Genomic DNA, 12925 nt, shown 5'->3' with positions numbered 1-12925 from the left:
GGGTTTCTGATACATCACCGACTGAGCTGTGTTCTTGCTTTCTCAAAAGTCCCTGTTTGCAGCTGTTGTGGTAGTTCTACATTGCCTGAGTACTATCAGCAGGGGTAGTTAATTGCTGCCTTGTACACTTGGTTTGGCTGATGACTGGTTTTAGACTCCAGAAATGTCTAGAACAGCATACGTAAGCAGTTTGCTTAAGGGAAGGTGTAGGGTGTAAGGAATATCTAAAAAGCCCTAAGGGATGTGTTCAAAACAGAGGGGGAATGTACAAGCTTTGAGAAACAAACAGGAACAGAGAACATTTACTTGTGTGCAGCTGATGAGAAATCAGATCCATCGCCCATAGGCAGCCTAGGCGTGACATGGTATGGACACCTGAACTTATTCTTTGGAAAGCCTGACACATCTCTAGGGTCACTCAGATACAATGTCCTATTAACACTGCTGTACTGCTTTTGGTCTAGTTCAGGATTTCCTCAAGTCAGATAAATTGGCGGTCCTAACGGCTTGGCAGCGAGTCAGCTCGTGTCTGCTTTCTGATACTGCATTGCTACTCGCCTGTGACTTGCAGAAGGCTGGGGGGTCATCCTGTGCTGCACCTAAATTGATGACCGCTGGCACCAGAGATCTGGGGTGTGTGGTGCTGAGACACGCAGTGCCTCTGAGGGAGCCAGATTTCATTCTACAAGTCTCGTGTTGAGCTGATTTTACTAACCACTGGATTTGGACTGATAACATGGTTGGTGTTCTTTCATATCTTTATTCACCGCCCATCATAGGGTCTGTGTTACCATTTTTTTCCTTTATGAAGGTTATGCTGTATCCTTAAGTATGGAAATCAAGCTGCTGTCATTCTGAAACAATTTCCTGGAGGGGAAAAACGCCCTCTAAGAAAACAAGCCTTTGTCATCTCAAATCAAAATACAAGAAATAGTCTCTGATTCCATTCAAAGAATGATTTAACAATTTCCCTTGACCAGTTTTCCTTCTGAGATAAGCCTTGTGGAAGCAGTATTTCTTCTGCATCATGCTACTAACAATGCAGCCTGTGTGTAGTCTGCGATTAAAAAGATGTCTCTGGGCCTTTTTGTGACTTACTGCATGTATCATGCATGGTTGACTTGCAGCTTGCATTCCAATTCTTCATTCCGTTACATGACACTTCAAATATATTTAAATGTGAGCATGCCCTGGTCAGATTTGTCTGGAATTCACTATCCTTGCAGTATTATGAGTGCACTGAAGGCTGTATTTCTGAGTATCAGCAACTTGCTCTACAAACTGTCAAATCTGAGGTTGCTGGCTGACTTGGGGCTTTGTTTGTTTTTGTTGTTTTAGGTGTGTTTAATTTAGTTTATCTCCGAAGCTTTATGATTGGAATAGACATTTAGAAGCCGCAGTGGAGTACAGGAATACTGTTGTATAGGAATACTGTTGAGTTTCACTGGTTTCTCTCGCAAATGAACAACAAGCACTATTCTGTAAATGCACTGATAGTCACGTACTCACTAAGAAATTGTTTTATGGGGCAAGAGCAAAGAAATAAATCACTTTGACATTACCTGCTTTCTCAACAGGTATGTAGAAATCAGCTGGCAGTATGGGGCTATCCCACAGCTTTATCTGTTGCCCAGATGAATGCTTTTAATGTGGTTGATACCAGCTTGTGCTAGTACTGGGGAGACTGCCATTAAGCAATTCCACTCCTCTTGTTTATGCCCACTCACTTAGCTTTTAGAGCTTGGTATATACCAATATTCCTTGTCACTGCAGTACAAGTGCAATTATTTGTTACTGGGAATGGGGAGCACTAAGAATTGGTCAAACCACAAGTGTTTCTAATACTACCTTATCCCATCTGCCCTCATATTTTCTACAAGACTGCTTAGGCTTCTTTTCTTAGTATCCCAAGAACCCTGATGTAGGGTTTCTTCAGAAGAGAAGTACTTCCAGGCAGGAAAGTGAAGGGGCATGTGAGGCATCAGGAACACACAGCTATGTGTACACTGCCAGGCCCACCCTGAAACGGCTAGCCATGAGTCCGGCTTTGCTTCATCAGGAATCTGCACCCTCAAGACCAACTTTGTTTTTAATTTGCTCTCTTTTGGTCCCTCTTTCTGAAGTGTCCAGTGTCTGATTGGTTTCTAGAAAGAGGTAAGTGCCCCAGGCTCTGTTGCAATAATTTAGGTTGATTTGTTTCACTTGGGTTAACAAGCTTTAGTTCTGGAAATGGCTAAATTAAGTGGGTAATAACTTTGAAAAGCAATTTTATGAATTTTCTTTCTTCTTTTTTAATCTTTGCAGGCCCAAGGTCTGTCAACACTCTCCCTACAGTATGAGAAGAGGTTAACAGATGAGCAAAAAGGAGGAAGGAAGAAAATAAAGCTAGTCAGCAATCCAGTATGTATTTTCATGTGTCTGTGCCATCCCTTTGGTCTGCAGAATGCTGTAATTTGAACTGCAAATTTCAGGCAGACAGATGACTGATGTAGACTGACACTGATGCAAAAACAATTATGTTTTTTCTCCAAATTGTAAATATTCATCAGCACACATCTGAAATCTGTTTCTGTCATGCTCTTTCTCAAATCCGGACATCACAGGTCCAATCAAGCACAGGTTCAGGTAGGGTTAGTAGGTGAAAAGAATTGCTCTGTGACTACCTTGCAAACGTCACCTCCCGTTGACCCAGTGTGGTGGGTAGTTCGTTCTTTTTGATTGATGGTAGAACCTCAAATAGCATAACTGTCCAGTTTTGTTTGGATAAGTAACATTGTAACACCACCTGTGGCGGGTCATTGTTGTGGATTATGCTTGCAGTTGTGCATTATTGTGCATTGTCTCCAAAGAGGATTGAGATGCCATAGTAAACTCATTATGCATCTTGTTGCCTGAGAGCCATGATAAATTCGTGAGGATTCCCTGTGGGTGATGTGGATGCCAGTAGTTGTCCAAGGTACTGTCCTAGCCGGGTGCACTCTCTCTGTCAAAGAGGCTATCAGTCACCTGGCATCCAACACTCATAAAAGTAGTCACAGATCGTGAGGCTGATGGTATCCAAGGTGTGAGAAAGGAAACCTTTGTAGAAGATTGTGTTTACAGTTTGTTGCTATCTGATGTCATGATGAATCAGCCTAGCCCTCAAGGTTGCGGTACATCTCGTTTCTCTTAATAAGGCTTCTCCTAAGAATAGAATTGTGAAATGAGTCTTGGCTGCCTTCTCTAGGAAACATTCCTCTGAAGCAGTCAATTTTGTCAGTGGAGTAGGTGTATAGCAGCATTCCTTTTCTTCCATGAGGGAATGAATGTTCACAATTGTTAGAGGGACTAATGTTTTACAAATAGGTTGGATAATCATCTGGGGAAAATAATACACTCATGCCTCAGAGGATTGCCCCAGTGACATTTCTTTTGGCCTGATGCATGTCAAGGGTCATGGGTGTATATGTTCAAACTGTGTAAGCACATTATAATGCAGTCTCTTTCATAAAGAAGGGTTTGTTTTGAATCTCTTTCAAGTCCCTGCTGCTTGTTATTATAGAACAAAAATGATTCCCAATACTAGACAGTAATCTAGCTTGCATGTGTTTATAGTGTCTTAAAGAAATTTGTAGAGGAACAGAAATAAGTAAACACCTTCCATTCTTTGAATCTCCTGCTTTGTATAGCCAGAGATTTATGTTTTTTGGTTAATTCTATTCTTTGAGGAGGCAGGCCCCATTAGATTTATGTTTCTTCTGTGGCACTGAAGCTATATATTTTTTTTTTTCAGGAAATGACACATGGATAGGTGCTTTTTTGGGTGACTACAATTATTTCGTGAGACACAGTAGTATGTTAGTTGAAAGCATTGCATTGTTCTATGTGTAGTCCAAGGCACACAGTTATTACTTCATGTTTAAGATGTCTTCTGCCTCCCTGAAGTATCAAATGTTTAAAGAATCTTGTGGAATGTAAATCTGTTGCTTCTGTCTAAATTCGTGTGAGAGCAGTTTCTCTTGTCATCATGTCTACTGAAAAATCTTCCCGTCTTCACAGGAGGCTGATAAGATAGCAGACCCAGCTGAGCCAAAGAAGGCCAGAGCTATGTTGTACATTGCAACAGTGAAGCAGACCCTAAGCCAACAAAGCTATGATCTCTTCTCTAAGGCTCTTCAGCACTACAAGAAGACAGATGACTTCAATGCTATGTTAGCTCAAATGAGTTCCCTTTTTGTCGAGGATGAAAAAAAACATATCTTGTTACGAGGTATGACAAGTTCCCTAGTAAATTTATATGACGCGACCTTTGTCTTTCAAATAGACTTGTGCATTTCATGAGTAACCATTTTACATTTGAAGTACACATCAATCAGGGCAATAACCATTAGCATTCATCACTTTATATTCTCAGAACAAACAAAAAATATGTTCTCGATCTAATTATTATACCTTAGTTTGCATACTGAGAGACTTGAAATAAAAAAAAATATATTCCATGGAAGCTTATGCTATTTTGAACTTTGCCTAAAAGAAGAATAGTTTAATCCCTGTGATTTAGAAGAGAAGGAGGTAAGATGAAGAGTGTTGTCTTGAAGGTTGTCAGGAGTTGGCTGTACGCCTTCAGAAGGGTTCAGTGTTAAAGCAGTAATTAAGTAGTCAGGATATCTAGAGAAATCTTCTATTAAATAATGATGAGTGTAAGTGATCTGGACAAGCACGGATAGTTTACAGGTTTACCTGGTATTTTCCTGGCTTTTAAAGTCTGGCCTTCCAATACCTAAGGGGGGCTTACAGGAAAGCTGGGGAGGGGCTCTTTATCAGGGACTATAGGATAGGACAAGGAGTAATGGCTTTAAACTAGAAGAGGGTAGGTTTAGATTAGATAAAAGGATGAAATTATTTACTCCAAGGGCATTGAGGTATTGGAACAAGTTGCCCAGATGTGGATGCCCCATCTCTGGAAGTGTTCAAGGCTAGGTTGGATGGGGCTTTGAGCAACCAGATCTAGTGGGAGGTGTCCTTGTCCTTGGTAGGGGGGTTGGAATTAGGTGATCTTTAAGGTCCCTTCCAACCCGAACTATTCTGTGATGACTGCATTGACAGGAACTAGACTTCCACCAACATTTCTTCTAGTTTAACAGAGTGTTTTCTCTGTGAATTTTCCTTCCCTCTCAATTTATCAAACTGAGAATGATCAGCTTTTGAATAGAGGAGGGAACTGGAGCGTGGTTGTTCAGGTTGTGAGAAAATCAGACGGAAAGTCTTTATGGAGTGAAGCTGGAAACTCAATGCTTTTACTGACTGAAAGTCAATTACCCCGTTAATGTTTCTTTTTCAGTAGATGATGCTTCATAAAAATGGTGCATATATTGCAATAGGAAAGTGAAAAGCTGAAGAAGGCTTTACTTCTCGTGGCCTGCAATGTCTTAGCAACAATACAAGATTAGCATATTTATAATTTAGCTATCTGGCTTATTTGAATTCTTCTGCTAGTACATTAGAAATAATTTTGATCTGTGGAAATGCAGAAAGAAATGGAGGCAGCTCTGTGAAAGTCAAAAGGAATAATGGAAGTTTTCTGTACATCCTCTTGCTTAATGAGTCTGACAAAACTTTCCTGAATTTTCCCTCATGCATTTGTTTCTGTGGTTTTGTTTTGGTTGGTAGGGACTTTTTTTGTTTGGTTTTTCAAAAATATTTTAAAATAAAACATCTGATTCCGGCTCTTCTGCTTCTACTTTACAGAAAGTTTCCTTATAACAGCACAGTAAGATTTGAGTGTAAATTATTTACTCATCTTGTGATTAGCAAGGAAGCAGGAGAGGACGATGAGAAGAGATCTGAAAGTATCACTGATTGTTTGCTGTGCATAGAAGCAAATGGACAGGTTTTTCTGTGACTTTGTTCATCTTTAAAAAATAAAATAGTTACTCATCTTGTAAATTGTTTAAGGCTAACTTTTAAGGTTAAGGACTGAGAAGCTAAATACGAGCTCTTTGTACTAATAATGGCCACAGTCTGTTTCCCAATTTGCCTGTCTTACTAGTCAAGCTTTCAAAAGTTTTAGGCACGTGAAATCTAAAGTTCATTTGACTTGCAGTGAGGTTTAAGCTTTTGGCTAGTAAGCATTTTACAGTGGAGCAAGGTGACGTGTAAATGAACAGTATGTCAACTGTTCTTTGTTACCTGCCTAGCAGACACTTTGACCCCACAGCTTATGAGGTAACTCACGACCTTTTACAGCAATTACCTGTTTCATTGAAAAATAAACTACTTCCATTTTACATTGGAAAAAATAATTACCTACCAGTTTGTTGGATGATTAAGCTATAATTGACCTCTATGCACTTTTTAAGTGTGCTGATTGTATAAGCACTGAAGAACAGCATTTAGATTTTAAGTTATTTAGCTACACTTTATTTTCTTGGTACCTAACTCAGAAGTCCTACTGTCATAAATTTCTAGAGCATTTGTTACCTGTTGTGGATTTATTTTCTTTTTTTCCCCTCCCTCTCTCTAATGGAAGAATTTTACCAGTTTGTTCGACCTCAACATAAAAAACAGTTTCATGAAGCATGTTGCAGTCTGACTGGAGCGGGCTGTGGCTACAAACCTGAACACAGCCTCTTGCAGGAAGAGAGAGAGATACTGGCAAAGAAAATAGGTGAGGAGCTTGATTCAGTGTTGTGCAGTTGTATCCTTTGATGGGCCTTGTCCAATTACAGAGCAAGATGCATCTCCTATGTAGATATGCAAGGGTGGAAAGCAATTTTGGTGAATCAAAATTTGAGCTCAGTCTGCTCTGCAAGATCCTCTTGCCCACCTTCCTGTGAGCATATGCAGATGCCTGAGCTTTAGTTACTGCATAGTTAGTAACAATGCCATCTTATTTCAAAAGGGCTTTTTACAGATCTGTTTAGATCTTGAATCTAGTCTGTGGGTTTCAAAACTTGGTGAAATTTTTGAAATCCTGGAACATTAAGGTGCTAAAAAAGCAGGGTGTTGGCTCATCTCCTCTTAGCAAAGAAATGCATCAACATCCCCTAGTGTTTTCAGCAAAAAGCAACATGCTTTGAAATACATTGTTCTATTTTCATTCTTCCCTAAATTCCCTGTTAACGGACTGGCTTGATTTAACAGAAGGAAAAAAGAGTCAGCAGAAAACAACATCTTCAAAGGACTCATACACGCAGCTGAACCCTGGACTCCACTTGAACCAGGGAGGATTTCACTTGACAACAGGACTGACTAGTGCTGGTACGCTTCATGTTAAATAACGTGCATTACCTTGGTGTCGTGTTTTTATGTTTTATATTGTCGTTGACCGTAAATTCTGTTGGGAACCAATGTTTCCTGTGTTCACATAGTATAGTGGCTCTCAGTCTGTAGGTAGAAGTGATGGTAATTGAGAGTTTTCAACAAGGATTGTGCAAAACAAACACAAAAGCTAATAATTTAAGGTGAATATGAAAGAAACCAACTAAAACCAGAAGCTTGTACTAGAGTCTGACCTTAGTGAGGGAAAGGGCGCGTTGAGCATGAGACTGCTGGGGGTTTCCTGTTTGTCCAGAGTTTGTGAATGGTAGTCATTTAAGGAATGTAATTTTAGATGAGGTCAACGTGAATCCAGGTATGAAGAAAGAAACAGTTCCTGCTTTGTTATCAGTAATGCGTACACTACTCATATGGACAATCTTTTTTCTGCAGAAATGGAGATTAGCAAATATATTCTCACAATTGCACATAATCTCTGCATGCATCCCTCTAATCTTGTACTGTCCAGTATTTACCTTTGAAGTCAAAGGCTCAATTCTGATTTGATTATAGATCTTCCTGAGAACAGCTGGGAATTTTTTGTATTTCTCATAAGGAAATGAGTAGGATAGCTGGACAGCTTAGATGTCTTTCTTTAGAGAAAAAAGAATAATCAGTCTAATCCTTTCTTTTTAGAATAAATAAGTAAATAAAAATCCAATGTTTCCTGGCAGGCTTTAAAAGCTTTTCATCTATGAAGCCATGTTGTTTCTTCTGATTTATTTCCTTGTTTTGCTTTTGAATTTTAAGAACACTTGCATGAAACAGGGCCTCTGTGGTTTTTTTTTTCCTGAGGTCTGTGAGATTGATTTTTCCCAGAAATTTGTGTCCACAAATGTAATTGAGAAAATAACAGTAATAAATGTATGTCCTATTTCTGTGATTCACTCCCTAAGTGGGGTATGTTCCTGTGAGAAGCTACAGATTATAAAATTCACACCCATGTTTTTCCCCTTTCCAGAAACGTAACGAAGTCCATCTTTTAGAAGTTCATTATCTGTTGAGAAGAATAAATATCTAAATACCAGAAGATGTGATTGGTTAATTTAAATCAGTTTCTTATAATACATTTTATCCCTATGTACATGCCTTTATGTGCAAGGCATGTACATGTAAGGCATGTACATGTCTTTACATGCCTTGTAAAGACATGCCTTTACACATGTGTATATATGTGAAACAGAACTTTTTCAAAACTAAGACATATCAGAATCCAAAGACTGACACTTTGAACAGAAGTCCACTTGGAGTTTAGCAGGGTGTTCTTAGCTGCACGTATCTTCTCTTGTACTCCTACATTGCTATGTGCTATCTCTTTTATTATAATTTTAGATTTATTTAGATCTATTTATTTAGATCTATTTTGACATTATGCTTTCCTGTTTGGGGGGGGGGAGGACGTCTTTTCTCTTTTTAGTAATAGGAGGTGAGAAATCTATTCTTTAAAGCTGCTGTCAAGTTTACTTGCCCTTGTGCCAGGCCATCTGTTGAAAATGCTTCTACTCCTTTGAAGTGTAGCACAAAACCTGGTTTGTTGCTGACCTCCAAGCACAGTATCCTCTGTGTCTCCTTTTTCTCATCCAAAGTGACTATCTGGCATATTTCTCCATCTCAAAGATCCAGAAACTCCCAAATACACCAAAAGGGTTCCCAAGAATTAATTTGCCCAATTGCTGTTGTCAGGAACAGGTCTTGGCTCTGCCTAAGGTCAGGTCGGAGGGGGGCATTTGACTATGCAAGCAGTATTGACTTTACTACATTAAAGTAATTCAGGAAACCCCTCTGAATGAAAAGAGAAATTGATACAAGAGAAATCAAGGCTCACCTGTTTGCCTCTGTTCCTCCCCCAAGCCCTACTCATCTCGTGTTCTTTGTTTCTCAGGGGATAATGCTGGTCAGGCTCCAAGTAAAGACACTGAGAAAGCTTCATGCTCTAGGAAAGATCACCACCAGGTCCTCAGGACTACCTATCTCAATGATGTGAAAAAGGCTTTGGACAAAAGCACTTTCAGCCATTTCTATGAAGCGCTGTTAACTTACAAGAAGACAGATAACTATGATGCTATGATACCAGTGATAGCAGCCCTCACCACTGAGCGGCCAGAAGACTTTCATCTCCTACGAAGTAAGGGTTATTTTAAAGCCATTATTATTTAGTTGAAAATAACATGTAGGTGCTATGATCTTATGTGAGCAATAACCTTTCACTGTTCATTAGCTAGTATGCAAATAATAGACTGTATGCTGGCCTTGATTGCTTTGATGGGGGCCTCTATTACTGTGCTATGTAACACCTCAGTTTCACCTTCTCCCCTGTCTCTGCTGTGAACTTCTCAGTGGGAAATAGTGCATACAGCATATTCTGGGAAACACTAACAGAGTTTTATTTGTTTGTACAAAATCTCTCTTCAGGGTCAGTGGGATATTGTTGTCTTAATCTCTCAAAATTTTTAGAAAACCAGGTTTTTCTGTTGTGTTAACTAATCAGATCACTCCTGACATAGCGAAGAGCAAGAGGGAAATGAACTGTGTGGCACTGTGAGTCATAATCTCCCACTGAGCATTCTTACAAACAGAGAGTCAGTGTCCTTACTGAACAGATGTTTTGACTGGAGAGGGCTTTATGGTGGAATTGTGTGCTTGGCAGTAAATTATAATTGGGATTTTTTTAGAATTTTTATATGTGGGTTGTGAATCCTTGTCAACCAAACAGTAATGAGAAATTTCCTTTCTGAGAAAGGTTTTTCAGATATTGCGTATATGCTTGATTTTTGCTAGATCAGTTGTCAGCTGAAGGACTGGATCAGATGTTTATGGTTAGCTATAGAGAATGGAAAAATTTCTGGGTCAGTTGAGATTGTATTTGATACCAAATACTCATCTGTCTACTGGCAAGGAAAACCCTGTAATTATTTAAAAAAAAATAAATCAAAAAGATGAAGTTTTTCACAAACCTGAAGATACTCTGAGGAATATGGATGATATTGTTCAGCTTCCAAAGAATTGCCTCCAAAACAACAAGTCTTCCATGGTCAGGCATTTATGTTAACTGTATTTTCTTTTGGACAGGGTTTTACATGTTTGTGCGCCCTCATCACAAAGAGCAGTTCAATCAGATGTGTAAAGATTTGACTGGAATGGTCTGTGGTGGGAAAGAGAAGCAATTGCAACACACAGTGCAAGGTGAAAGGAGCCCTCTGAGTTTGGAGAGCTGGTGCACTAAGGCAGAAAACAGCCATGTACAAGGTAGGGCATGAACATTTCTCTGAAGTTTAGATTCTTATTTACTTACTATGATGGGTAGCATCCAGCAACCTTAGCCATGGGCTCAAGCCTTCTCACAGTAGGTATCTAAAGGAAGATCAAAGCAATTGGCCATGTCCAAATCAAGATCTACTGTGTCTAGGAATAATTTACCGCAGAACTATTTCAGTGTGAAGAGTCCTTTTCAGTAATGTTGTGTAATATCAGAAACTTCTGTTGCCAATCAGTTTAGCCAAGAAAAAAAAAAAAAGTTGTTTTTCTACAATGAGAACTTACTGAACTTACTGCTAATTGTGTTTTTGTAGAGTCTGTATGTTGTGTTCTGCGTTACACTGTATTGTATGCCGTTGTTTTATGATCAGATGCCACTGTTCCTAAGAGTGAGGTGCCAGAGAAAACTCAGAGAGAGATTTCCTCCTTCTGCTTTAACCAGGAAAATAAACTTGAATTGCCAAAGACTGAAGAAGATTCAAAAGAAACCAGTAACATGAGAGCACCCACATGCTCTGGAGTTGTACCTCTCTTTCCCCTAGAGATGGAACCAGAGTGTGGTAAGTATAGATGAGATGTCCTAGACGCAGCTCCCTAATTCTCAGGATTTAGGGTAAGTTATAGGACTGAGAATTATGTTGATGTTCTATTAAATGAGGATTGTTTCATGCCTGTATTTGCACAGGTGCAATAATGTTTTGTATGGTTTACTGAGAAGAATTTGTACTTTCTGCTACTTGCTTCTGCTATATCAAAGTACTTTGCTGTCTTTATCACAATGATGTAATAGTTTCCCGAGAACTTAGAGATTTTTCTCAACAACTTCCTTGTAAAGCAAGGATGTAACCTCAGTTTCTAAATGGGGTTCTGAAGCACTGAGAGATAGAATGAGGTCATATGAAAGAAATAATGCAATAGGGCCATGTATTGCGTTATTAACATACAGGAACCTCTTCATAAAACTCATGGTCATTGGCTTCTGGACCACACTGGAAGCACACATGCATGAGAATTTCACAGGTGCTTACTGAAATTTAGTCATTTCTCCCCTCTCTTTTTCTCTCTCTCTTTCTCTCTCTTTCTCTCTGTGCTCTAGGAAGATACCAGTGCTCTGCCTGCAAATCTGAGGATGATGTGCCTTTTAAATGTCCATTCTGTGCCTTCACTCGCTGCAAAACATGCTGGGAGCAGTTCTTAAAGGTTATCTTGTTTATTAGTTTCACTTTTTTCCCGAAGCTGCTAGGGAATCTTGTGCTTTTCAAGAGAACTGTGTGGACAGCTGTGGAAACGGAATTCCTGTGTTTACAGAGAGGACACCCAAATCCTGATGGAAGTTTTACCACTTGAGCATTTCCTCTGTCATCTTCCTTTTCCATGTTCTGCAGTGTTAGTGGAGGCAAACCTCATCCTTACGCTGTGGTTTTGACACAGATGCAGCTCCTCCTGAGCTACCTTCAAATGTTTTCCCTCCAGAGTTATGCAGGCAACAGGCTGTGGAGTCAACTTCTTTTTTTTTTTTTTGACATTTGAACCATTATTTTATTGCTTAGTTTCATATTTTTTTGCAATCTAAAAACCTCCTATAAGATGCTACTGTGAGATGATGCAAATTCATGCTTAAATATCTCCTGTGTTATCCTTTAGTTTAATTGTTCCTTTTCTGCCAAAATATAATAGGGCTGCCACGCTGTCTTGGATCTCAGAAGCATTCGCATATTCTTTCTTGATTTGAATAGAAGGGGTCTTTGTTTGCTGTGTCAGTTCTGCATCCTGAGGGCACTTAATCTTTGAAATGAGTTTACTTTAATTCCTAAGTTATGTCTGCCCTTCTCACAATTAATGACACTTCTACAGCTAGCAGTACTTCTAGTATTGGCCCTTCTTTCTTTCTCTAGGTTTTGCTAACTGTATATTGATGTTCTAACGGCAGTTTTCTGAGAAAGACTATCAGTATCTGCTGCTTCATGAACAACATACTGTCCTTCAGAAAAGATTCCAACTGTAGAAAGAGTCACGCCAAGGATTTTACTAGCGTGCGGTTATAATCTCTGCTGCTCAAGACTCAAGCTGGCGGAGGAGCAGAATGAGATCCCTGGGGAGTTTGTAGGTTAGGCAAGCATTTAAAATCCCATTCTTAGACATTCTTAGAAATAAGAAGGGAGGTTGCTGTGCTGTCTCAGCCCATAAAAATCTATCTTGTAAACGCCTGGGGAAGAACTCATTCCTTTTGCCAGTAAGATGTAACTTGTAATTGTGATTTTGTCAGCTTAAGAAATCACAGAACTAGAGCTATTTTATATTAAGCAATTGTACTGCTGTACTATGATTTTCATCTTGAGAAAGTTGGTAATTCTGAGGTCTGGCTTTCTCCTTA

General features: G+C 39.3%; 1 protein-coding gene across 7 annotated transcripts in view; it reads left to right on the top strand.

Annotated features, from left to right (window-relative positions):
* RTEL1 (regulator of telomere elongation helicase 1) overlaps window positions 1-12925 on the top strand; it is a 47486-nt gene that overhangs the window by 31041 nt on the left and 3520 nt on the right. For 2 of the 7 annotated variants that reach the window (XM_040575378.1, XM_040575383.1), the window contains exons 28-35: window positions 2305-2400; window positions 4039-4249; window positions 6509-6646; window positions 7123-7239; window positions 9176-9421; window positions 10366-10542; window positions 10923-11111; window positions 11648-11751. In XM_040575378.1, coding sequence (XP_040431312.1) covers window positions 2305-2400; window positions 4039-4249; window positions 6509-6646; window positions 7123-7239; window positions 9176-9421; window positions 10366-10542; window positions 10923-11111; window positions 11648-11751 — 1278 coding nt within the window. Of the gene's footprint in view, window positions 1-2304; window positions 2401-4038; window positions 4250-6508; window positions 6647-7122; window positions 7240-9175; window positions 9422-10365; window positions 10543-10922; window positions 11112-11647; window positions 11752-12925 lie in introns of those variants that run through there. The other 5 variants (XM_040575379.1, XM_040575382.1, XM_040575381.1 and 2 more) reach the window with 5 other exon arrangements.

Source organism: Cygnus olor, chromosome 16, assembly GCF_009769625.2.
Source record: "Cygnus olor isolate bCygOlo1 chromosome 16, bCygOlo1.pri.v2, whole genome shotgun sequence".
NCBI classification, from domain to species: domain Eukaryota; kingdom Metazoa; phylum Chordata; class Aves; order Anseriformes; family Anatidae; genus Cygnus; species Cygnus olor.
Note: the sequence above shows the minus strand (reverse complement) of the source record. Positions and strands in the feature narration are given on the sequence as shown.